Source organism: Dinoponera quadriceps, unplaced genomic scaffold (genome assembly GCF_001313825.1).
Source record: "Dinoponera quadriceps isolate SergipeBrazil2010 unplaced genomic scaffold, ASM131382v1 scaffold777, whole genome shotgun sequence".
NCBI classification, from domain to species: domain Eukaryota; kingdom Metazoa; phylum Arthropoda; class Insecta; order Hymenoptera; family Formicidae; genus Dinoponera; species Dinoponera quadriceps.
In genome coordinates, this window is record NW_014555488.1 from 3033656 (window position 1) to 3060589 (window position 26934).

The 26934-nt window shown below is 38.4% G+C and overlaps 3 protein-coding genes across 7 annotated transcripts in view; all 3 read left to right on the forward strand.

Moving 5' to 3' along the window:
• The window catches only part of LOC106744423 (microtubule-associated protein futsch-like), a 52984-nt gene extending 44231 nt beyond the window's left edge, over window positions 1-8753 (forward strand). Inside the window, exons 8-9 of the mRNA XM_014619182.1 lie at window positions 1220-1638; window positions 4570-8753. Coding sequence (XP_014474668.1) covers window positions 1220-1638; window positions 4570-7288 — 3138 coding nt within the window. The 3' untranslated portion in view covers window positions 7289-8753. The remainder of the gene's footprint in view (window positions 1-1219; window positions 1639-4569) is intronic.
• A 983-nt stretch (window positions 8754-9736) lies between these two features.
• On the forward strand, window positions 9737-18964 carry LOC106744476 (dynamin-like 120 kDa protein, mitochondrial). Of its 3 annotated transcripts, XM_014619296.1 has the most exons (18): window positions 9737-10123; window positions 10535-10778; window positions 10911-11046; window positions 11142-11270; window positions 11720-11764; window positions 12196-12279; window positions 12380-12531; window positions 12605-12768; window positions 13196-13460; window positions 13743-13934; window positions 14021-14205; window positions 15327-15488; window positions 15572-15759; window positions 15842-16056; window positions 17051-17308; window positions 17427-17627; window positions 17910-18114; window positions 18290-18964. In XM_014619296.1, the coding sequence occupies exons 1-18, from the start codon at window positions 10095-10097 to the stop codon at window positions 18352-18354; spliced, it is 2919 nt and encodes a 972-aa protein (XP_014474782.1). In that variant the 5' UTR covers window positions 9737-10094; the 3' UTR covers window positions 18355-18964. The 3 variants fall into 3 exon arrangements, with proteins under 3 accessions (XP_014474782.1, XP_014474783.1, XP_014474784.1); XM_014619297.1 differs by lacking the exon at window positions 11720-11764; XM_014619298.1 differs by lacking the exons at window positions 11720-11764; window positions 12196-12279.
• A 3292-nt stretch (window positions 18965-22256) lies between these two features.
• On the forward strand, window positions 22257-26026 carry LOC106744425. 3 transcript variants are annotated; one of them, XM_014619185.1, is made up of 4 exons: window positions 22257-24872; window positions 24963-25164; window positions 25286-25608; window positions 25787-26026. In XM_014619185.1, exons 1-3 carry the CDS (start codon window positions 22686-22688, stop codon window positions 25594-25596), a joined length of 2700 nt encoding a protein of 899 aa, XP_014474671.1. In that variant the 5' UTR covers window positions 22257-22685; the 3' UTR covers window positions 25597-25608; window positions 25787-26026. The 3 variants fall into 3 exon arrangements, with proteins under 3 accessions (XP_014474671.1, XP_014474670.1, XP_014474672.1); XM_014619184.1 differs by lacking the exon at window positions 25787-26026 and having other exon boundaries at window positions 25286-25736; XM_014619186.1 differs by lacking the exon at window positions 25787-26026 and having other exon boundaries at window positions 25328-25736.
• The last annotated feature ends 908 nt before the right edge of the window (window positions 26027-26934 follow it).

Sequence of the window (26934 nt, forward strand, 5' to 3'; positions counted from 1 at the left end):
TTTTTTTTTTTTTTTTTTTTCTTAAATTACATATTGAATATTATTGAATATTATTCTTAAGAAATTGACTAACTATGTCTGCTTATAAAGCGAAAAACCTCATAATTTAAAACAAATATTTTAATTTCTCTATTTCTAAAAATAGTGTTTGACGAAAAATCTAGGATATCCTAACATACTAGAAATATATCGCAAGGTAACTTAAATGGACTCAAATATTGTTTTTATTTTATTTCATTAAATGTATTTGAAAAACACGAAGAATTTGATTTTTTTATGAAGAGTTTTATTGTATCTAAACATCCACTCGAAACAGTTTAAAATCAATTTTACGTTCTATGTATTATCAATTCTTCCGTTTCCCAAAATTGCTCTTCATTGAGTTGCACTATAATATTTTTAATCTTTTAGATGAATGATATAATAAAATGATATATTAATAATAGATAAACAATTCAATTTTTAACGCACAAATTATTTTAAAAAGACTTACTTTTTCTTTCAAAGCTAACTCACTATTTCCTTAGTTTTCCAAGAATTAAACCTACTTATTTCACTATATTTGTCACTATTTTTGTTCTCTCATTCCTCCCGCTCCTATTCCTAATTATAAAAACTGCCTGAATTCTGACAGGGTTTCATGGAAGGATTCAGCATGGTCCAAGATTGAATTCACAGTCTGTTTATACTAGAATGTTGACCAATACAGCGTTCGATTCGGTGTAACATGAAATAGAGAGTAGGGTACCGTCAAAGTGGAACTATTAGCTTAGTATCCGTTCGATTACAACGCTTTTTCTAGATGGGCCCCTTTTTTTAAACGGGACGTGCATTTCGCAAAAAACAGATATTTCAATTACATAAATAATGAGTTTAAACTATCTGAAATTCAAAAAACCTGTGTGATTATTAAAAATTACACAATTTCTATTTTTGAATTGCATATTTATACTCGAAATAGCTCGGTCGCTTAAAAATGAATCAACGCTGAATGTTGGGAGAATGTGGCTGTACCTTAAATGTTCGCTGTAAAGATCCCAAAAATACCGCGTGCATCGCTGATGAGCCAATTCCCGTCACAAAAATGCCACTCGTCGTTTATAGCCAATCGCAAGATCCTATCATTGGAAAATGTGTCGCGATTATCTCCGCTTGGTTCCTTTCTTCTTTATACACGTGTTACAATATAAATGACGTCTGTTTTATTTGAAAATTCCAGCTGCTCGGCGAAGAGATGTACAGCGGCCACGAGAGGAGCTACCGGACGCGCGGCAGCGAGCGGTCAAGCAGGTCAGCCAGTCCAGACGCGTCGCGAGCCGACAACCTGGGCTACGAGGATAGCTTGGACGTTGCCTTCGAGCACAACAACAAGCTGCGGGACAAGATACAGCAACGGATGAGGGAGAGCGAGAACCTAATAGCCAGCACGTTCGGCCAGAGGACCAACGACGACGAGCAGGATCGCGATGACAAGCGGGATAACTCGAATGTTCACGAGCACCTACCCGGCTCAGGCGCGTCGAACAGAGACCAAGAATCGTCGCCAGGTCACAAGAACAAGGTGAACTCCACTCTGGGTGGTTTGCTGGACAAGGCGCTGTCCAACTTGCTGCACAACAACGGCAAGCATGATCATAAGTGAGTTATCTCGTTTATTTTCGCAGTTGAACCAACTAGTGACATAAATATTCATGCAACAATTCAAAGATCCAGATGCAGTCAGTTCCAAGAAAACTGCGACTCGTTGATTGTTGGAGTCGAGCGTAGAAGTCTTCGGAAGTTTTCTAAACATAACTCCCTTTCTTTCTTAAACTTATCTCCTTCTTCTAAACAGGAATCTACAAAATCCCTTGTATATGTGGCAAAGTTTACACGGGTGAAACTGGGAAAATGGTCAACACATACATAGAGGAACACCAATTTGCAGTCAGCTCGAAACATACAACACAATCAATGTGCAGTCAGAACATCATATAGAAACGAAACTCAAAATCCTATTTGATCAAACAACAATTTTAGCCGAAACTAACGCCTGCCTTCCTAGAAAATACAGAGAATCCTCAAAGTTCGCCAAGCTTACAAGCACCCCAATAAGAGACAGCGGACTAAAACTAGTTCGATTTGGAAATCTATCTTCCAGGTTTTACGAAGTCCTAAAAGTTTCTAGAAAGTTCTATGTCTCTCAGTGGAAGTCTTTCTTGTTAATTAATTAATATTGAATGGACGCAATAATGAATTTACCAGATTGGCGTGGTAATGAGTCGTCGGGCTCTTGAGGAAAACGCGAAGCCATTTTAGAAATATCTCGCGGATGAGCTCGCGCGCAAAATTGTCCCGGTTATGGAGAGTCGGCGACTTGGCGCGTCGCGATATCGAAAACTTCCTCCTCTTCGGAGTGGACTTGAAATTAGTCGATCTCCCTCGCACGTCCTCGGTGTGACGGCGCTCGCTATCGATTTCTGCGTAGAGCCCTTCTTCACGTACACCGCTCTCGCGGATGACGTCGCGTTTCTATGAAATCCTACCTGTCTAGAGAGCACTACCGCGGAGCCGAACGGAATGTCAAGTCCGTTGATTAAAGGAAGGAAATTATATACTGTATTTATATAGCGGTTCGCGTATCAAAGCGCATTTTTCGGTTTCGTGTCAGTTCGACAACCTGTTGATCGTTCGATTCACTCGTCCGACCATACGTTCCGCGTACGGCCGCTCGATTTCTCGATTGCGCCGCACGAATTTGGCGTGTGATCGGCGCCGGCGCGGATTCGCCCGCCGAAAAAGAAAATAACCCTCTGCGTCGTCGATCAATTCCCCGGGAGTCCCGAAATACGAAATGCGTTAAACGCAACGCCCCGGTGAACGCAGCCCCGATGCCCGTTTCCTTCCTTCCTCTCTCTCTCTCTCTCCCTCTCTCCCTCCCTCCCTCTCTCCTCTTTTCTTCCTATTCGAGATGGGATTATTCGAGGCCACGAGCTTGGTTTCATCGAGGATGGCCGAGAGACCGCGTCTCCCGTCGAACGATGCCTATTCGTTCGCGTTGCGTTCGTATTGATCCGCTCTTCTCTCTCTCTCTCTCTCTCTTTTGTCACTCCACCCTATACGTAATGAGCGATCTCTCGGCAACAACACCGACGTGTAGCGGCACCTTATAGGACTCTACATAGAGCACTTAGTATAGCGCCTGATACATGCGACGTTCGTTATTTCTCTATTCGGGCTATTTACGAGCCAACGTGTTTCCTCGGGAGAACCCGGCCAGGGGAAACCACCTCGATAGAGCGTATGCACCTGCGTGCAGTTTCTATAAATACCAAAGAGAGTTCAGTTTCGCTCTTGACACGTTTATCGCTATGCCGATAAATTCACACGTGGGCCCCACCAAGCCCAAACACTCGGCGTGTTACATTGATGATGCTTTGTTGCTTTTCATTCGATATTCTTCTAAACATTCGACATTAAAATCGTTCCAAATTGAGCAAGCAAAACTCTCATCTGCTTGCTTTTGCGGAAAGTCATGCGTCTCACCCGAAGAATAATAATAAAATAATAGAATAGAATTAAAAAAAAAATGTTTAATAAAAGAAATAGATAATGATAATAATAATAATACTTATTATTATTATTATAAATTTCCACTCTTCTACATTATATTTATTATTTATAGTCACTATTATCACAATTATTAAAATTATTATATAAACTACTCTCTTTAAATACTTTACATCATTTTAACTCACACATCTATTATCATTGTATTATATTGCTATTTCCCGACTCTATTACATTCTTTTAACATCCTTCATATGTCAGACTTCTTTCCTGTTTTTCATTTTCCTCTTTAATCTTTCTCGAACTTCTTGTCTCTCTTTTTTATTAATAAAACTCCTTTTCCTCATAGCTTCCTCAAAATATTACTTTTTACCTCATCTTATGATCCCGTATCCTTTTCCATGTTTCTTCACTATCGCCTATTAATTCTTCAAAACATCCTTCAATATTCTGACATATATCCATATAATATTTTCAGGGTTGTCAGAGATCTGGAAAACCGGGAAAAGTTAAGGAAATTTAAAATGTCAAGGAAAAGCTGAAAAATCAAGGAAAGATATAAAAAACTTGGAGTTTTTTAACTTTGCTTACAATTCCGTTAAATATTCTCAACTGTATTTTTTTTTTCCAATATTCATTTATTTTTTATTAGCCTGAATTTGCATTCAGGATTATTATGTTACTAAATGTTTGTTTTGTTTTTAATAATATAAACTACCTCTCCTGCAATCTCTGCTTCTAAACGTTAAGGTTTAAGGTTACATATTGCTCATGGAAAACTCTTCATTGTCGTCTGTGGAAACATGGAAAGTCGAGGAATTTCAAAATTTATTTTCCGTAGTAATCCTGTGTCTTATACAATCCTATCATTTTCCGCAAAATACACTATTTTCTTCTCTTATCCAATATTTATTCACCTCCTTCCCACATCTTAATTTAACCAACATTCTCACTCCATCACCCATCTTTAACTCAAGTTCTCCCTCCTCAGATTAATAAAACCGTCATCACACTTTGCAGCGGCTCCGCTCCGATGAAACTGCTGGCGGAGCTGGCGTGCGCCCGTGCCCCGACGTCCACGTTGCCGGAGAACGACGACGCCAAGACGAGCGGCAAGAATCACCAATCGGCGAAGATGATCGCAGCGGCCAAGGATTCAGATTCGCCGAAGAAATCGACGAGGGACCCAGCGGTCGTACCGAAGAAGGCGCGGAACCCCATCAAGGAGCTGTTCGAGCGCAAGAAGGAGATCAACGACAGGAAGCAGCAGGAACGCTCGGCGGCACTCGTGGAGCTGAACAGTGGCGCGCAGCGGCAGCGTAAGCCGAAGAAGAGCAAGCAGCAGGAATTCCCGCTGATCCGCAGAGACGAGCACTATGGCGGCCTGGCCGAGAAGAAGAAACGGCGCGAGTCCTTGGAGCGGAAAGCGGAGCCGCTAGTGGAGCGGGTGAAGGACGTGTACGAGTTCGACGAGGAGGAGAGTCAGATGGCGCCCACGTTAGGCAGCGTGATGTCCTACAGGAGCCAAGTGGAAAAGAACTACGAGAACAACAGCTGGCCGAGGCTGAAGAGCGTTACCGGGGACCTGGACGCGGTTTTGGAGAACGGCAAGGCTGCGGTCGCCGGCTACGTCGTGGACGCGAAACCGAACGCGGGCTCAGCCGAGCGCAAGTTTCGCGAGCTGGAGAAGTTCGCGCCGAAGACGAAGGGCGCCCTGAAGTCCTTCCAGAGCGAGGAGCAACAGCGCGTGTCGATCAGCGGGCCGGTGGACCAGTTCGTCGAACGGAAGCAACATCTGAAGCGCGCCGTCGTGCCGCACAATAGTGCCAACAAACAGTCGAAACTGAAGAAGCGGGGCAAGAGTTCGAAGAAACGAACGAAGAACGCGTGGTACGAGAACGATAGCTCGGACGAGTTCCGGACGGCCGCGAAGGCGGAGGACATCGGCGTCGGTATCTCGAAAAGTCAGCGCGCCTGCTCGAAGGGCAAGCAGAACCTCTTCGCCGAGTTGTCGACGTCGTCCGAAAGCGAGTACGAGTCCGTCGGCCACGAGCCGCCGCGCGCGAAGCCGAAGAAGAGGGAGTCGGTCGACGCCGATCAGGCCGATTGGAGAGAACGAGTGGTCGTCGAAGAAGAGGAGGAGGAGGACACCGCGAAGAAGAACCAGTCGGAGTCGGAGATGTCGGATCACTCCTTGGTGATAGACGAGCGGAAGACGACGGACGAGGCGAGGAACAGCGACGAGGACGGTGACAATCAGTATGAGAGGACGTTCGAGTTGGACGACCTGTACAGGGAGGACAGCACGGACGCGGAGTCGGAGGCCGAGGAGCCGAAGAACACGGTGGACGGGAACGACTTTGTGTCGGAGCTGATCCCCTTGGAGGAAGCGTTGGACCTCTTGGACCGCCACGAAAACCTCGACCCGAAAGCGGAGGTCGTACAGACTGAAAGCGCCCAGCTGAACGGCATCATAGGGACCGTGATGGTGGAGGAGGAGGAAGCTTCCAACGACGAGGTCGTTCGCGAGGAGAGCAAGCGCCTCAGTCCAACAGATGCGTCGGACGAGAAGGAGGATGACGACGCGCCGGTGCTGCCCGAGAAACTCTCCAGCAACGAGAAGCCGCAGAAGGAGTCCGACAACTTGCCGCTCCACGTGTTCCTCAGCAGGAAGGTGCAGGAGTCGAAGAAGCGGAAGCAGCAGCAGCTGGACAAGCTGCGGGAGGAGCAGGAGAGGATATTGCTGGACCTGCAGCCGACCAGGAGGCAGCGGAAGTGCGCGATAGGCAAGCAGGGTCTGCTGGCGGAAATCAGCAGCTCGGACGAGGAATCGTATGCGAGGGACAGCAAGAAGAGCAGCGACAGGTCGGAACACGAGAGCAAGCTGCGAAAAAAGCGGGAGTCGAAGGAGAAACGGAAGGAGCGGTACATCGAGAAGAAGCACGAGCAGATGATCGCGAAGGAGCAGAAGGCGATCGAGGAGGAGATCCTGCGGGAGGTCGGCAAGAGAAAAGAGATCGTCCTCACGCAGAACAGCACGGACGACGTCGCGACGGAAGCCGAGCAGAAGAGGAAGGCGAAAGACCGGCAAAAGAGAATCGACGAGCGAGACGCCGAGGGAGACGCGGAGGAGGAGCACGCTAGTCAGTCTCCTCTCGACAACTCGGAGCGCGCTTTCTCGACCGTGGAGAGCGTCTCGGAGAACGAGAGCGGCGGCTGCCTGGTATCGCCGCCGAAGCGGAAGAAGCACTCGCCGGCGAGGTCGAAGAAGGCCTCGAGAGCCGAGAACAACGCGGCCAGTCCGGCGAGCAAGCAGAAGAGCGCGGAGAAGTCGAAGAACCGCGGCGCGACCTCCGGGGCGAAGGACTCGAAGGAGCGCAAGTCGTCCAACGGGAAGCGCGACTCCGACGACGAGGAGTTGAAGACCACCAAGTCGTGGAACAAGGTAGAGGAGGGCGTCGGGGTGGCGATCGGCCGGCGGAAACGCACCGCCGCCCTTCAGCTGTATTATTGGTCCAGCTCGAGCGACGAGGAGGAGCCCGAGCCCACGGCCGCGCCCGACGAGGAGGAAGAGGACGACCGGCAAGAGCAGCACGGCTGGATAGTGGGCGACTCGCACAAACGCATGATCACGATGCTGGCGATGGAGAAGCAGCTAAAGGAGAAGCGACGCAGGAGCGAGGACGAACTCGAGTCCGGCAAGGCCAAGAGCAAGAAGCACAGGAACAGCACCTCTTGATACGTGTTTCACGACTGAGAGCGGCGAGTCGAGTGAACTCTCGAGATGACCGAGTCATGTTTCTCTAGGTTTAGTCCGAAGGTGAGAGCGCAATCAGAAGATTAACACGAAGAGGAGAGTGGGTGGTTTGGTCCCTGCATTTGTCTCTTCGAGCGAGCGTTGCGTCTCTTAGCTTTCATCTCCGATTCTGTTTAGATAGGCACAGTGAGAGAGAGGAAGCGCGATATCTACGGCCGGGAGTTACTTGTTGTGTTCTGTTTAGTTTTCTCCCTTTCTTCCTTCCTGTATCTTCTCATCTCTTTCTCTCTCTCTCGTTCTTTTTTCTTTCCCTCTCTGAGGCACGCGTTATCGCGAACAATATGGGAATGATTTAGGAGGCAACTCTTTTTCCTGTGAAAATGCAAGAGGGAAAGATGTAAGATGTGTACATATAGACTGCTTGGCGCGTTAGGTTAAAGTTAGCGATTAGAAAAATATTCTGTCGCACCATAAGAATATATATATATATATATATATATATGACTTCGAGAACTTACAAAAATACCGCAAGTAACGCGATTTAGACTGAATGTGTGAGAAATAGCGGAGAACAAAGTGGGCACCCTTAGACAATACTAGGACATTTGTAACGTTTAGTTGTACGTAGGAGAAGTCCCTCGCGATAGAGAGACGAGTCGGGAGAGGAGGAGGGAGAAAAGGGGGCGGGGATGAAAACCAGAGATTCAGCCAGCCAGCCGCTTATACTTAGGAAAGGACAACGTAAAACCGGGTCCAATCGAGTTTAGCGCTTCTACCAGCTTTTCGTAATTTGTGAAACGTATTCCTCCGTATTCTTGCATATTCTTACATATTCATACGTATTCTTACATATCGCAGGGTGGCGCGAAACATTTCGGTGACGATATCGCTCGCGGTATCCTTAAAATGTTTGCTCGTGCGAATGAAACAGGCGAACTTCTTTTTGACTTTCGCACGTTGTTTTTACGAATTTTCTAGATCTCAGACTCGCGCGTTCGGCCGACACGGGGCCACGTTTAGTCGACGAAAAATATATAAAAGAAATGAAAAGAATAAGAGATACGCATGAGCGCGCGCGCGTGCGACACACGGACGTTATTCTTTTTCTTTTCGTACTCGCCTCGTGCACATAGACGTAAGTATGTAGATTTTCATATATTACAAGAAGAAATGTTATACATGTTACACGCAAGCGACAGAAATGATTAAAAAAAAAACAAACGATCATAGACTTTAATGTAAATGTACTGCCATAATCATATATATTATACGAAAGCCTATGCGAGATAGCGATTAATATTATTCCTGTAAAGATTTAAAATAAAAAAAATCTCTAGCACAAAACTAGGTAACGACCCAATGTAAATAGAGCATATTTTCAATGTGTCTGGAAAAGTATGTTTTGTAATATAAGGATTGCAAAGGAAAATAAAATTATTCAACAATACGCTTTATTCCTCATATAAGTTATAACAACGATTATAATAAAGATACGATTTTCTTGTAAGAAAAAGCGCATGTTACCGTGCAAGTATAATATTCGTTGCGTTTAATAATTAGATCTCTTAATAAAAGTCCTGCATTGGAACGTACTACTTGAAAATAAAAAAGATCTGCCATTGAAACGCACTATTTTTGAAAATAATGGAATCTTGCCGTTGAGTCCCCGGGAAAAAAAGATTATATATGAAATTTGCCCATATATAACTATATATAATCATATATGTCGACAACGAAAAAATACGGTTGTTTACAAATTATATACAAATACAATCGAAGTAAATGCTTCTGGCTACTTGTACTAACAGCACATGATATCGACATTTAATTAGATGACATAACATCATTTTTTTTATGTAGACATATATGACCATATATATAACCATATATATAACATATTACATATATCATATATATATATATAATCATATATATAATATATGCGGGCAAAATTCATACATGATTTTGTATAATTATATATAATCATTTTTCCCGGGTCCTTGAAAATATAAGATGAAAGTCGGCCTTTGTTGCCGAAGTTCATCATTGAATCACACTATTTGAAAGTAAAATGTCTACTTGACTTGTCATTGAATCCTCCTATTTGCAAATAAAGAAGTCACCTTTTTTATAATGAGAAATTGAAGCCTTGTTGCGAGGATAAATCATTCTTCTGAAAAGAAAAAATTAGCAGTGAAGCGACATTTCGTAATGTCGAATAATCGAGTGCAGAAAATATCGATATAAGTCGAATTGTTTGAAGAGTCGAGGAACTAATCGATTCTTAAATTGAAAAGATATCGAACATCGATTATCATAGCGTTTTCGATTTGTTGACTAGGGCAACATTCCGTAGTATTCGCTATAATATTGCAAACGCTATAATATATGTAACATGAACTATAGATAGTAGTACTGCACTTGTCGGAATACCCGAAGTCGGGTCGAGTCGAAAACGCTATCAATTAATCATTGCCCATCCTTGCTTTGCTGGGTAATTTGTGAAATGGTGTTGGAAATCCACCCTACGGAATTCCTGAAACTATTATTGAGAGGAGTTTCAATGCCGGGTTTTGCACGATGTGCACCGTTACAGAATAAACGATTGAATTAGAGTTCGTGATGCAATAACCTAATTGTCAACTTTTAGAAAAGTTTTACACCTTTGATTTCTTGATTTAGGTCACATGTATTTCATAACATACACTTAAAGAATTTCATAGATACTTTTCATTCGTTATACAAGAGCGATTGCTTGTCCGGCAACTGAAGAAGGTTGTTACGAAAAATGAAACAATTCATATACGGCAGATTCGGGTAAGATTAATTCAAATCATCAAGAGAGGTCGAATTAATAAGTTACTCGCAACACTTGTCCGTCATGCGAAATAATTTATTTTATTTGTACAACTCGTGTCTCACAGGAACACGTTCTATATGCTCCTAAGTGTGAATCAGGTTATCAACTATTCATATCAGTGTATTAATTAAACAAATTATAATTTACCATATTAGAAACACGTTCCTTGATTTATAATTTCTCTAGCTTATACATGTTTGCATATTGTTCTTCATTTTTTCTAATCTAAATTTTTTTGGATAAATCTTTGCGAACAGAACATAACCCCTATAATCTATGGCTTTTTCTGATTTTTCTTACATATATCTTATATTTTTATATCTGTATATTCTTTTTATTCTTCTAATGTTTTCTCATGTTTTTTCCAGTCGTAGCATTTTACTGGTTCCCAAAACTCCGAAACATCCAGTATTACTTATCAACGCACGGGAGTTAATGTCTGGGAAATTCAATAGACACTATAGACCGTTATTGGCAACGCCACATTTAAAATATTACGCAAATCCACATCGAGGATATGCTATGGTGGTAGCAAGAATTTTAAGAGGAGCGTTAAAACTTCGATATATCCTCCTAGGAGGTACAGTTGGTGGTGGTGTTGCTTTGCAAAAGGTAAATATCACAAATTATGTATGCTTTCTTTCTGTTCTATTTGCATGTCTCTTTAAATGACAGAGTTTTGCCAATTATTAAACATGTTTCCTTCCATAACATTTTTTCATAACTTGATGTACATGTTTATAGAAATACAATGAGTGGAAAGAAGCAATGCCAGATCTAGGATGGCTAGAAAATGTAATGCCTACTGAACAACAATGGCAAAATTTCCGTGGATCATTGATAGCGATTAAGGATAACGTATCTGACAAAATCGAAATTGGTAAGTATGACAAATACATAGATTGCTTATATCTGTGAAAACGTGAGGCAAAGAAAATGAGTTATACAAACTCGCGGTAAAAACTCGGCAAATAGATCCACGTATAAAGGAGTATGGACTAGCTAAGTATCAGGAGTACAGGACGTGGTTTGATCAAAGACTGGATGATGCTATTAAGGCAGCGGAAAATCGCCAAAGAGATCTAGAGAATAATTCCATACAGAGTGAGTGATTGGCAGGTCTCTGTTATGTTCCCTTGTATTTTACATTGCATGCTGTCCCTAACTTTGTCCCATAATTATGATACATCCTATCCTACAATCTATTTTTTTCTATTATATATTATTTTTTCCGATTATTATTCCATCCCATTCTTTTATTTGCTTGACGTTTTCCTGCTTATCAATGATTCCGGCCATTTTAAGAACACAAGCCGGTAAAAGTGTTATTACCCTCCCTCACATTTACGATTCTCTTCGTCGCTTCACAATTTTTTCACACATAGTCTACGTTTAAATTTATCATGTGTATGCGCAAATTTATGTAAAATTGCATGTATAGCTTCCAAGTTTGCTTATTAAACATTGATCAAACAGTTTATACTTCTAAAGAAACGTGCATTATTTCACAGATTCATATTTATTATAAGTTTATTATGGTCTGTTCTGTTCAGGTGCAATTAACACCATCTTGATGGTGGCTAAGAAAGCTTATTCAGGTGTGTAAAGAGTTTGAAATTATTATTGTTTCGTACATCTTCTTCTGTCCATTCAGCATTTTGTAGCTGAGCAATTTACAATGCAAGGGGCATTTGGCCGATAATAATAATGTTCAAGTAAAATAAAATGTACTTAAATGTTACACAGAGTAACAATAATGGACATATACATTTTAATTTTAAATACTGAATGGGACAGAACCATTGGTCGTTGCTTCTCATTTTATTTTATGTACTTACACGCATTTTATGACATCATTGTTCTCTAATTTGAGTTCTAATTATCTCATTGAATAACGAAGGATACCTCACGCTCGATAAGCTCCATCAATTCTACATGATATCAGTTGATACAAGCTTTCTTGCATTTACAGAGCGAAAAATGAATGATCATAAATTTTAAATACATATGACATCTTGTTTTTAAACAGAAACAAACAATCAGTTGCCAAATAAGGTTGCCTTTGCACGTCCATTGGCTAGTGATAATACCGAAGAGGAACGTAAGAAAGCTCGTACGTAAATGTCGTCATAATGTGGCACTGAACATTTTCCTACGCACACATACAAATGTATTCCTGCATTCTCATTGAAACATCCTGTGTCCATTTGAAGAATACTCGAGACATGACACCACATCGGAAGATCCGATGCAAATGCTACTGAAGTATCAACGCGAATTGGAACGATTAGAAAGAGAGAACAAAGAATTGCGCAAGCAGATGCTTCTACGGGGAAATCAGAAGTTCAACCAGAAGAAGATCAAGGTAACAAGCCTGTGCCGCATGCATACTGATTTGTTTGTCTCGTATGTCGTTTAAATTGATTTAATCTCTGCAGAAATCTCTGATCGACATGTATAGCGACGTTTTGGATGAACTCAACGACTATGACAGTGCCTATTCCACAGCTGATCACTTACCCAGAGTAGTAGTTGTCGGCGACCAAAGCTCAGGTAAAACGTCCGTGCTCGAAATGGTCGTTCAAGCAAGGATATTTCCAAGGTATATTTTCCTTTGTGTTATTGTATGTTCCCATAGATAGTGATCATGACGATATTCATTAAACAAGATAAATATAGGCTCTTAGATTGATAAATCTAAATTTAATTTTAACTCAGGCCAATGATATAAATATGTATATAAATTTAGAAGAGACACATTTTCATTATATATATATATAATATACTTGAAATCTTATTTACGAATTTTAAGTATATAGACTACGCACAAAATGCTTTAATGTGCACAAATTACTTGATACTTCTTCAAAAGATAAGCAAGATTCGAACAGTTATAACTTCGTCAAAAGTTACCGATTATACGTGAGATTATATATAACGTGAATATCCTCTAAATTCTTGTATGCCTATTTATATATTACAATTATACTTAACGTTTGACTCTCATTGGCATATTCATCTTGACACAGAGGAGCAGGTCAAATGATGACGAGGGCACCGGTCAAGGTTACACTGAGTGAAGGGCCGTATCATATAGCACAATTCAAAGACAGCTCTCGAGAATTCGACCTCACGAAAGAGTCGGAACTAGCCGAGCTACGACGTGAGGTGGAGCTGCGAATGAAGAATAGCGTTAAAGACGGTAAAACAGTCAGCCCAGACGTCATATCTATGACGGTGAAGGGACCGGGCCTTCAACGTATGGTTCTAGTCGATCTACCTGGTATTATTAGTGTACGTATGTAACACACGCTTCTGTACACTTACGAGCGAACAGTGACGGATTTATACACAAACCAGTGAGATGCTGAAGCATCAGAGCCTCCATTGGAAGACGGCTTCATTTCAGTCATCCTTTTTCATTTACTTGTAAGCTTCTTTCATAAGCTTTTCATTGACTTATAAGTTATGGGGCTTCTGAAATATCATTAGCATCAGGCTCCGGAAAGTCACCATCCGTCACTGCGCGCGAACCCTCTGACATTGCTCGTAACCTTCTGAATTGTTCTGAGACAGTCAGTAACCGTTAACATGGCCGAAGATACTCGCGAGGCGATCAAACAAATGACTCAACAGCATATGAGCAATCCTAATGCCATCATCCTCTGCATACAAGACGGATCCGTCGACGCGGAGAGGAGCAACGTGACCGACCTCGTAGCTCAGATGGATCCATCCGGCAAAAGGACGATCTTTGTCTTGACGAAGGTACATATCCCTCCTTGTCAGATGTAACGCAGTCAGAACAAAAGTAAATTCCGAGATTATCAGACACGGTTGTTATCTCACGGCAGGTTGACATGGCGGAAAAGAATTTCGCAAATCCCGAAAGATTGCGCGAGATATTGTCCGGTAAATTGTTCGCCATGAAAGCATTGGGCTACTTCGCCGTTGTGACCGGTCGTGGCGGGCAGGATGACAGTATACAAACGATCAAGGACTACGAAGAGCAGTTCTTTAGGAATTCAAAACTCTTCAAGTATGAATGCTCGATGTTAACCGAGTAGTTTTTATATTCAGGGAGCTACCTGGGTATCTATCTGTTCTCTAATTTTATGGATGTTATATATAAATATTACTTTTATATAAAAATATTTTTAATATAAATATTATATATATATATATATATAATATTTATATTAAAAATATTTATATATATATATATATAATATATAAAATATTTTTATATTATATATATATATATGAGTAATACTTGAAATAACGAGGTAATGAAAATACTCGGGTAGTAGTTGAATATTAACAGAGTTGCCACAGACTTGAAAACTAGGGAACCGGAAAATTTCGTAGAAATTTAAAATGTCAGGGAAAACCTGGAAAAGTCAGGGAAAGATATAAAGAAATCTGGTATTCTGAATTTTGCTAACAAAATTCCCTTAAATATTTTCAACTGAATTCTTTTTTCCAATACTCACTTATTTTTGTTGATCTGAATTTGCATTCAGGATTATATTATTAAATTTCTAAGTTTGTGTTGCTTCTAATAATATATAAGATACCTCTTTCGTGCAATTCTCTGCTTCTAAACATTACAATTTAAGATTATACATTGCTCATGAAAAATTCTCCATCGCCGTTTGGAAAATATGGAAAGGGAATTTCAAAATTCATCTTCTGTGGCANCTCTTTTTTTTTCTTTTTTTTTTTAATTGTATTATTATTATATTGTATTATACCGTATATTTTGTTATTTTGTTGTATTGTTGTAATTTGTATTCAGGATTATATATTATATTATGTTTATATATTATATATATGTACATATATACTTATGTTACTAATCTTTTAAGTTTATGTTGCTTCTAATAATATAAACTACTTTTCTTACAATCCCTACTTCTAAATATAAAGTTTAAGATTTAATTAAAGTTTATATTACTCATGAAAAATTCTCCATATCGTCTGAAAAACATGGAAAAGTCAAGAAATTGCAAAATTCATTTTCTGTAGCAATCTTGATTAACTGGTTACTTTAAATAAATTATTCTATTAACTAAAAAACTTAAGTATTAAGGGTACTAAAGAAAACATATTATAGACTTTTTAAGTACATTCGTTGTAATAAATATTTTCTTCATCCAGAGACAATTTAGCAATGTCAGGTCAAGTGACTACCAAAAACCTGAGCTTAGCTGTGGCCGAATGCTTTTGGAAAATGGTGCGCGAGACAGTGGAGCAACAAGCGGACGCGTTCAAAGCTACGAGGTTTAATTTAGAAACAGAATGGAAAAATAATTTTCCAAGGTAAGAAATATATATGCTCATAAGAGAAATGTTTCGTCCAGCTTTTGTCTTTTGGTCAACTTATTTCGTGGCGTGTAATTCAGGTTAAGGGAATTGGACAGAGACGAACTCTTCGAAAAAGCGCGTGGTGAAATTTTGGACGAGATCGTCAACCTGTCGCAAGTGTCACCAAGGCATTGGGAGGAGGTGCTGATGACGCGAAATTGGGAAAAAGTCAGCAAGCATGTTTTCGACAATATCTACTTGCCTGCTGCTCAAAGCGGAAATCCAAGTATAACATATATCGCTACTAAACTCTATTCATATAAAACAAAAACAGAATAATTTTGTAAAGACGCTAATCGCGTTCACAGATACGTTCAATACCACTGTCGATATCAAACTCAGACAGTGGGCGGAGCAGCAACTTCCAGCATGTAGCGTTGAAAGCGGATGGGAAAGTCTACAGCAGGAATTCCATAACTTCATGATGCAGGCTCGACTCAGCCAGGATCATGACGATATCTTTGACGACCTCAAGAACGCTGTCGTGAACGAGGCAATGAAGCGTCACTCCTGGGAAGAGAAGGTACATCCCATATATTCTGTTCTTTATTTCCTCCACCTCGCAATGAACCACAATATTCGTACAGCAGACATCAACAATTTATTTGTACTAAATATAAATATAAAAACTCTCAAGATATATAATCAAGCATCAAAGGCAGGTAAGAACCATGCTGCCATTTTTAGCCATCTAAATAATTTGGTGCATGTTTTAATAATTAAGAAAGAATGTACTGTCAAAGAGAGGGAGAGAGAGAGAGAGAGAGATATTATATAAAATGTTTTTATAGTGTTGTAATTTTAGAGGTTCTTTGAGTCATTTATTGGAAACGTTCGAAAATTTATATTTAATTTATAATTTTTTATGTTTAATTTTATAATTTTTTTTATATTATCAACATAGGGCCGTGAAGAATCAAATACGGATGTTTTAGTGTCGTATATATTTCATTTTTTTTTTTTTTTTTAAGCTTAACTGACTGCACTAGTTCAAGAAATTTACATATACTGAAGTATAAAAATCTTGTATATATGTTTCATACGTTTCAATGTGTATGTAAATTTCTTGAACTAATACAATTAGTTCAGCTAAAAAAAATAAACAAATTAATAATGTCAAATTATAAATGTAATTAATATAAAAATAAGAGGATAAAGTTGTCCACGTATGCGAAACGTACGGATTTTTTTCGGCAGGACGAAACGCGATGACAACCTTTCGCGTAAGAACCAGCCCATTGAATCCCAATAATATTAGTCATCAATTTAAAATTACCCCTTTTATCCAATTGCTAACTAAATTAGTGAACAATCTAATGACTCTAATATGTTGCGTAAAATACTGGTTCCTCATAGCTCTATACTGATAATTTATCTTGACGATATTTTCATTAAATTATTCGCTAAGAACATTTGTTCAGTTTGGCTCTTATTTGCCTTCGTTACTGCTTAATTGTATTTCTTATATTTTATTTCTTATATCGTTACTACTTAACTGTATTTCTTATATCTTATAGGCATCGGACATGCTACGCGTTATTCAACTCAATACCCTGGAAGACAGAAGTGTGAACGACAAGCGCGATTGGGATCAGGCCGTGCGATTCCTAGAGAATTCAATTAAAGAAAAGTTGAACACTATAGAACAGACTCTGCGCAACATGCTGGGCCCCAATCGCAAGGAACGGTGGCTCTATTGGCAATACCAGAGTGAAGAGCAGCAGCATCGTATGGCCGTAAAGAACGAGTTGAATAAAATTCTTTATGCTGACAAAGTATGTGTATATGATAGTATCTTCTTATATTAAATTATATTTCTTATATTATATGGAATACTCTCGCAGTCGCGCTTCCTCGCTGTAGCAGCTGTATCGCGTAAATCTCTAATTACAGAAACACCCGCCCAAACTGACGCGCGACGAACTCACGGCCGTCAGGAAGAATTTACAGCAGAGCGGCTTAGAGGTCGATAATGAATTCATCCGGGAAACGTGGCATCCTGTGTACGAGAGGTTTTTCCTGCAACAGAGTTTGGCGAGAGCTTACGATTGTAGAAAAGGATACTACTTGTATCATACCGGGCATGAGAACGAGGTATGTAGAGAAATCACACGCAGAGCTGCTAGATCGTGGGATTTCTGGATAATGATTCACCTGATTTCTAAAAATCTACCAATCAGAACGCAACATTTCTAGCATGCAAGCAGTCCAGCATAAAAACAAGTATCAGGTTTTATATTTATGTACCGTTATATAATCCGCATTATATAATCTCACGTGAATCATGATCCCGAAATCCTGGCAGCTTTAAACACATGTTTACACTTTATACCGGTCGCTGTTAACAATTGACACGGATTTGAACTCTACTTTTAGATGGAATGCAACGACGTAGTACTGTTCTGGCGAATCCAGCAAATGTTGAAAGTCACCGCGAATGCACTTCGGCAACAAATCATGAACAGAGAGGCTCGAAGATTGGAAAGAGAGATCAAGGACGTTCTGGAGGATTACAGTCAGGACAATAAGATTAAGAAAGATTTACTCACCGGTAGACGAGTCAAATTAGCTGAAGAACTCAGTATGTATCGTAATATCTTGATTACTAATTATCACGAATTTGTAAAGTATTGGATTTCGGCGTACAAAAAATTATTAGTGAAATAGCAGCAATAAATTTCTAAGGCAGTGAATATTTTTAAATGACAAATGTTAGAATCTCTTAATTTTGCTAAATTATCATTTTTTATTTCCAGAACGAGTTAGACACATCCAAGAGAAGCTAGAAGAATTTATCAAAGCGCTAAACAAAGAGAAATAAATGAATTAAATTTGGTGCAGACCAGAGCTCTGATGTTACTTGAGCGAATGTAAGATCATGAGATATGGATCCGTGTGAATAGGAATTAATGTTTCGAAATAAGGATACACATACGTGAGGAAATAGATAGCACCTTTCCATGATTTGAATCATGATGAATTTGGAGCGATCACCGATTCAAGAGCGTAGGAGAGTAGCGATGTCATGGTTTACTGAACACAATCACATCGCATAAGTGACATGCGCTTAACTTAAGTTTGTGTGATATAGGTAACGAACGGAAATCTCTACATTCTCTCATACGAATGAATTTTGTAAATATGAGGCTAATATATGCAATCGTAAAGCAAAAAATTCTTACGTAAATATATTTAGAATAATATCACGATTATTTGATAAATGCATTTATCGCTATAAAAATACAGTAGTAATGCAGTTACAATGAATGTTGTGGCTGAAAATTAATTTCATATTTGTTAAACCCAACATTCGTATGAATGAAGTTGCCATCGCGACGTGTTACCTTTAAGTAACTTTTAGAAATTGTAAAGCGAAAAGAAGTAAGATATATATAAGGCACAATTCAAATAAAACCAAGAATATCTTCGTGCATTCTTTCTTTTTCTCATTCTCATGAGCGATTGAGATTTCCTGTTTAGATGTTCTTTTAGGCTGTGAATCTAGATATGATTCTATATGTACGTGTACTCGTTTGCAAAACTGAATATATTTTTTTGGATGAAGTTAGAAGCTCATCAAGTATTCACAATTACGAACTATTGTTTATGGATTGCGTGATCTTGCCGTAATCAATTGTGACAAAAGTCGAAGTGACAATATGGAGCGTAAATATTCTCTCCCTTCATTATATTTTTATTTGATAGATAGGAGTATAATCAAGATATTTATATTTCTCTTGACTTATTCGTTACAAACGTCGAATGTCTCGTTTATTGTCATTTCGATTCCTATGTTTCTCATGACTGTTTGGTGATGCTTCTTTATCTACATTTTATTTAACAACATTTTGTCGCAAGAGCAGCCAACCCCGTCGCTTTTATCATTACATAGATGATAAATATACTGACAAGCAATGAAGCAAATTGTTATTAGGAGTTAGTGAAGAAACCGTTATATTTTCACATCGAGATGTATTCTTTTGATGGATACTAAAAGTCAAACGTTCTCGAGATAATTCTTAATATATTATAGAATCGAATATTATATAACACAATCAAGTTGCAGTTATAATTAACAATCAAATTAATTATACATAATTAATATATATATAATATACAAACCTGATTTATTTTTTAGTTGTTTATTCCTACTTGTGAGTACTAATTTCTTTGAATTTTTTCGCGGCATGTGCGATTTTTAGACTGCGTTCCGATATTCGCTGCCAATACTAAAAATCAACAGTATACGTAACACGAACTATAGATTTTCAATCCTGACAATGAATATCGAAACGCAGCCTTCATACAGCGAAAGCGCAATACATTATATATGTTCGTGCAGTTGTAGGTCCATACACACGTGGTTTCTGACACGTCGCTACGTAGACGAAAGAGCTGCGCTTATATGCAACTAGACTACATTTTCTGTGGTATCTACAGCTTCAAGTTTTTTTCTTCGTAGAAGCCATATGATCTATTCTTTATAGTTGAACTGGCTGCATGCTAGTTCAAGAAAATTACACTCACTGAAGCGTGAGGGGGAATTCATACCTTAACAGAAAAGCAGAAAAGCAGCAGCCAATTTGAATTCGCGCTAGCCGACAGTTTCTGCTTTATCTACTCTTACTACCAGTGCCGGTTATGATTGGCTGATGCTTTTCTGCTTTCTGTAGTAGGATTTTGTAACCATCTACCAATAACTATCGGATCAGTATGGGCTAGAATTGGACGATACATTATCGATACATAGGGGAATAAGGATTTCTTTCCGAAAAATAGGATTCCCCCGCAATTTGTGGAAGAATCCATATTTTTCTGGGGGAAAATTCTATTTCCCTATGTATCGATACTACATTGCCCAACTCTAGTATGAACGGGTTGTTCCAACTTCTTAAAGATTTAACCGACCAATCAACAGTTTTGATATTTACCTAATAGATACCTGTCGAGTAAATCTTACCAAGAAGATGAAACAATCGAGCCTATATGTCGTTGCGCAGTTTTTTGCCATATGTTACACCTGCGCAACGACATATTCCTAGCCAACAGTTATCGGTAGACAGAATCCCATTACTGCTTTTCTGTCAAGATATGAATTCTTATTTAAGCTTGGTTCAATGTGCTCCTTTGTTTCCTTATTTCTGCCTTTTGTTCCTCGTTTCTTTTCTTTTTGTCGTCTAGACACAAAAGAAGTTATCGTCTACAATTTGTTTGTTCCATTACTTCGCATAGATCACAGAATAAAACAATTTTGTTTTTACAAGCTGATTAATGCAAACTTTTGTGCCTCTTATGTTTCTTGTCGACCGAAATAAAAGTTAACGAATTCCGGTAGAGTTAAGCAATAAGTGACAAAACACACAATTGTCGGTAAAACAATGCATCAAGAAGCAAAGAGACAAGAAGTACAAAGCAAGAAACAAGATGCAAAAAACACATTGCAGATCAAACTTCATGCCCGTGTCATACTACGAATTACTGGTCTAAAATTAGATTGCAATTTGACGAATCAGAACAAAGTTCACTAAACTTAAATTAAACTTGCTCCGATTGGTCAATTTCAATCCAATTTCAATCCTAATCCGTAGTATGACACGGGCATTAAGCCTGTATCGAACTACGGATTGGAGATTGATATTGAATTGAATTTAGTCAATCAGTGTAAAGTTAACTAATTTAGTAAAATTTAGTGAATTCTACACTGATTGGTCAAATTTCAATTCAATCTCAATCTTTAATCCAAAGTCTGATATGGGTTTTAGGCTTTGTGTCTACGATGCTAGATCTTGAGCAAAATTGCGGTCCGATATAAAAGTCACTAGAAGTGACTAGAAATTCTAGAATCTTTTAAGTATCTACTAACATAAATATTAAGGGTGCAATCCACGAAACCCTACAAACGATTTAAAGTGCTCAAAGAAAAGCCATGATTGGCCTATACGGCGCTTTAAAGCATTTGCAACGTCTAATGAATTGTACTTTAGATTTCAGAAAGTTATTAATCAGATATAAATGTTACTAAAAATTGCTGGTAAATTACTAATAAAATTACTAATAATACACATAAATGTTACTAGAAATACTAAAAATCTGGACTTTCATACTTTTTAAAAACATTTACCAACATAAATATTAGATCACAGGCAGGATTGTTGGTCGGATCTAAAAAGTTACTCGAAATTACTGGAAGTTCTAGTACCTTTCAAGTATTTACTAACCTAGATCTCGGGCAAAGTTGCCGGAAATAAAAGTTACCCAAAGTAACTAAAATTCTAGTATTTTTCAAACATCTGCAAATAAAAATACTAAATCTCAGACCGAGATCTAGTATCATGGACACAAGCCCTTTGGCCCGCCTACCTTCTGGAACAGTTTGATCACGTTGCAATTGCTACTGAAGCCTCCGATTTGTCAATTATGATATAACTTGTCCAATTGAGTAATCGGGATTTACTGTGGATAATCGCAGCCCGGCTAATCCTTCCTTGGATAACAACACATTATGTCTTTACAAAACTAATTTGCTCTTTTAAATATTAGATGCCGTATAATTATGATCTCAGAATATCTGCGATAATTTCCTATATAAGTATTGAATCGAATTATCCTTGCTCTTATCGCCTGTTCCAAAACTCATTGAAAAAGATAGTCTGCCATCGGACACTCGATTGCGGAAAATCAAATAACAGGGATGTCCCCGATCTAGTAGTACGGTGATTCCTCGTTCGTGCACATGTAGAGTTTCGAGAGATTATTTTAGTAATCTTATATTTGCACAAAGTGCGTCAAAGAGAATATTTTGTTATATTGTTAATTTTGTTACTTGAGGGATAATTCTAACACGGAATTTTATTTATTTAATCATAGGTGATATTGTGATACAAAGGGTATTCACCCTGAAGTACAAAAGGTGCGAACATTTCGTGATCAGTAATCGGTCAAGTGCCAGTGGTTTAAATGTAACGATACAAACATCGTTAATTTTTTTATAAATTGATAAATGTATATAGAAGATAGGAGAAAACATTTAATAACTATTGCGTTTATGAGGAATCAACTGACAGAGATCAATATACAAAGAAGATCGGGAAATTCTTCACGCTATTGATGGATAAATTCGACATTTTAATTATAATAAAAAATAGTATTTAAATGGATCCGAAAAAACAAATTGAATCAGCGAAAGAAACAAATATCTTGCATAAAGTAAACAAGATACATCAGATAGGACATCAATGCAAATCCAGCAATATCCAGCTATCACAGACTTCCTCCGATGTGACCAAGAAATTGAATCTTATGTCACATCCAACAATGAATGTCATGCGACATCCTGTATCACCTGTGGTAATGCCTGATATGCTAAAAGTTCCATCCAACTTGGGCTTCTCAAATGTCCCATGTAAAAAATTAAGAATTGTATCTCGCAACGGTAAAGATTTGGGAGAATTCAACGTGGAAATGCAAAATAAAAATTCATCAAAAGGACAAATATTCACTATCACTAAGTTAAATATTTCCAAATCTGTTTCAAAACCAGTAACACCCACTGTAATTCCAGTATCATTGCAGGCCATGAAAAGAACAATACCGCGTATACTCAGACAAAAGTCTTCAAATGCAACACGAAATAAAATAATGAGATTAATACCTGAATCAAACATGAAGTGTGATAAAAGCAGCGTATCTTCAATAGAACCTGTAACATGCTGTGGAAATGACCATTTAACAGATATCAGTAAGAAAATATCGATTCATGATGATGAGATTAATAGGAAGAATATAGAGAATAGTAACAATAAAATATTAATTCTTGGAAATGAGGTGAATCTGAAATCATCTTTAAATCAAACTGTCATTGATAATAGTCAGAAACATCAGGAAGCAAAACATAAACTTAATAAATTAGCAAGAAATGCTGGATCGGCAAATAATGTAAATACCTCCTTGAATACTGAAGTTGAAATACCAACTACTCTGGTGGGAAACAACACAGTTTCTTCTACTACAGGAAATGTAAGTTATAAAGAAATCGCTGAATCACCATACCCTATTGTAAGTTGTCAGAAGCTTATATTGATCGCTAATAACAATAATTCTACACAAGTAATTAGTAAAATACATAAAAAAAATGATAACTCTTCCATAAAGACTACAAAAATTATAAAATGTAAAGCAGATACTTCTTTGGGTAGTGTATCAAATTCCATGCAAGCCTGCAATTTGGAGAATCAAAGAAGCGATGCTAAAACAGATAACATGAACAATACTGAAAGTAGGGAAGTAAGACTTTTGAGAGTTAGAAATAATTCGTTACTAATCAACTCTGAAAAAATCAAGCAAGTGGAAGAGACAAAAACACAGAGGGATATTATGACAATTGTTCCTAATTGCGATAATCTTTCACTTAACAAGAATGCGTTTTCTACGTGTAGAAAATACCCAAATTGTATCTCAAATTGGGAGAAGTCGAATCGGGAAGAATCTGGATGTATCATTTTACCAGATGATACAGAATCTGTGAACTCGGATCATAACATTTCAAGATCTGGTGAAGTCGTAACGCTGTCAAACGGATGGAACAAAAATTGTTCTAAGGATAACTTGTTTCAAAAAGATACATCAAAATCATGGGATGTTATCAAGAAAGCGGTGAACAGTGTGAGAGATGAGGAGTTGCGTGCACAAGCATTAAAGGCTCTAATGGAATGTAGCATTAGTGTTGAGAGACATGTCCCGAAACATCCTCCAGTGGAATATAAATCTGTGCACGACAAGCAAGTGCAAACCTCAGTATTCAGTCTACTCGATCCTCAATTCTTTGTATTAATTAACAAGGATATAGAAAGTCTTCAACGATTACAACATGTCACTCTTTACGAATCGCCTCATATAGAAGATCCACTTCACGTACAAGACTCACCTCACACGCAAGATCCTCCTCACATACAAGATCCACTTCATATACAAGATTCACCTTGCATACAAGATTCGGTGTTGCAAGACAATTCCGACAATGGCAAACAACTCCCATTATTCAAGAATTCTGTCATGTCTGAAGAAAACGACTTCGATATAGATAGTTATATAAATAAGATTTGCGAGGAAAATTTAGGTGCTCTCCAAGTGAAGGAAACTTTGTCGACGACAAACGTGAAGTATCAAAGGATCATAGAACAATTGCAGAAGGACTTCGAACTTGTCAAGAAGTACGATGAAGAAGGCTTGTTAGGTATACACAACGCCGTTTTAAAGAATAACGTCTTCGACGTTCAGAGACATATTATGGTACTCAAGCAGTGTAAAGAAAGCATCGATGTATTTACCGAGGACGGAGTGGTAGGTTCGAAAAATTACTTTTTTCCTTCTCTTTTATCTCGCATTTAATTCTACTTAGTTCCCACATAATGAGACCGTATTCTTTTACAGACGAGTTTGGAGCTGGCGATAAAATATGACATGCGCGGCGATATCGTGAAGCTCTTGTTGCAATCTGGAGCGCAGCCGGTGATATTGCAACCGTTACGTGAATCGGCGCTGATTATAGCCGCCAAGCAATCGTCGGCGTTACTGCCGATGCTCGTTAATCACGTTCCGAATCCGAAACTACTGAATCAAGTGGACGCGGAAGGTAAAGTCTCTTATACATTACGCGAAGAGCGACGTTTACATCTGTGCATGAAGAGTAGCCGCGCGACGATAGGTCGTCGTCGTACAATAGGATAATTCGAGATCTGTTTCCGCCTCTCGAGGTTTCGCGCCGTTGCACTACTGTTGTCTACACTGTGACGTAGAAGGAGTCACTGCACTGATATCAGCTGGCGCGAACGTCAATCTGAAGGATATGAAGTCAGGACGGACGCCGTTGTTCCATGCCCTGGAAAGCAACAATCGCAGTAACCGTTCGAAGATCGTGCAGAAACTCTTGCATGCCGGAGCTACGACGAGTGTTACGAATTTCGCGGGATACACGCCTCTGCCCGTGATAAACGACGGGAAGAGCGTGCCTTTCATGATGGCGTTGAGAAAAGACTCGGCGCAAGCATCTCCGTCTGCGCAATAATTGCGATTTCAAGTGAGTGTTTGAAAAGAGATTCACTTATGTATTTATGATAACCGAAAGAAAAGTTTATATAAAGTTATATATAATTACATATAATTATAAGTAATTTATATGTGTGAATTTTATTTGTACAACTACATATATATAATTATATACAACTTTCTCAACCTAAAATTATATATATTTTAAGGCTCCTGATTGGTTCCTCGCTGCAGCCTTTTATATATGTGAGTTTTATTTGTACAACTACATATATATAATTATATGTTATATGTGTAATTGTATGTATATATATACATATATATATGTTCACATGGCATAAAAATACTGTTGAATGAAAAACCGAAAAAATAGTTTGATTTAATTAAGCGTACATCATAGATAGCATAAATATAGCATAAGCATTTACTTTAATTATATTTGTATAATAGCATTTTTTTAATATAGACATGTATAATTATATATGAATATATATAAGCACACATATACATACACATAGAGATAAAATTCACATATAGTCAAGTTTTCCCAAGACTGCTGTCAATTGCGATTACCCGGGATATAATCTAAAATTTTTGGGCGTTAGTTAATTTCAGAATTTCAGTTACAAAAGATCTGTTCTTTTTAGCTAAACTAGCTGCACTAGTTCAAGAAATGTACATATACATTTACCCCTGATTTCATCAACTTTGGTTAATCTAACTAATTAATTCAACAGAATTGACCAATCGTATTGTCCAATTAGCTAACTGTTCCATGTGATTAGTCAATTAGATTATCCGAAATTGGTGGAATCGGGAGTTAGTCTGTCTTTTTGTCTGAACTGGTTCAAGAAATTTACGTATATTGAAACATGAAAATCTCATATGTACGCTTCATACGTTTCAACGTGTATGCAAATTTCTTGAATTAGTATAGCCAAATTAGTTAAAAAGAGTAGACCAATTGAAGCGTATCGAACATACATACGAGATTTTCATACTTCAGTTTGTGTAAATTTCTTGAACTAACAGCCAATTAAAAAAAAAATAGGTCAATCGTGTCTCTTGATTTCACGGTAATATTTATTGATAATTAGAATAAAAGGGAAGCTTTCGGAATATTTTACAAACGTGTTCTCAAACGACTGCAGGTGTCATTTTATGAACGTATCCTTTTATTTCACCCATACAGCAGAAATATCCAAAATATATCATAGTTATTTTAAAAATATCGCGATATATTTGGAATATCCGTATAATATATCTTGGACATTTCTGGTATGTGGACAACGTATTCCGCAAGAATTTTGGATATGTTTTCACGCTTCTGATATCATTGAATAAAAGGGTTGCAGCG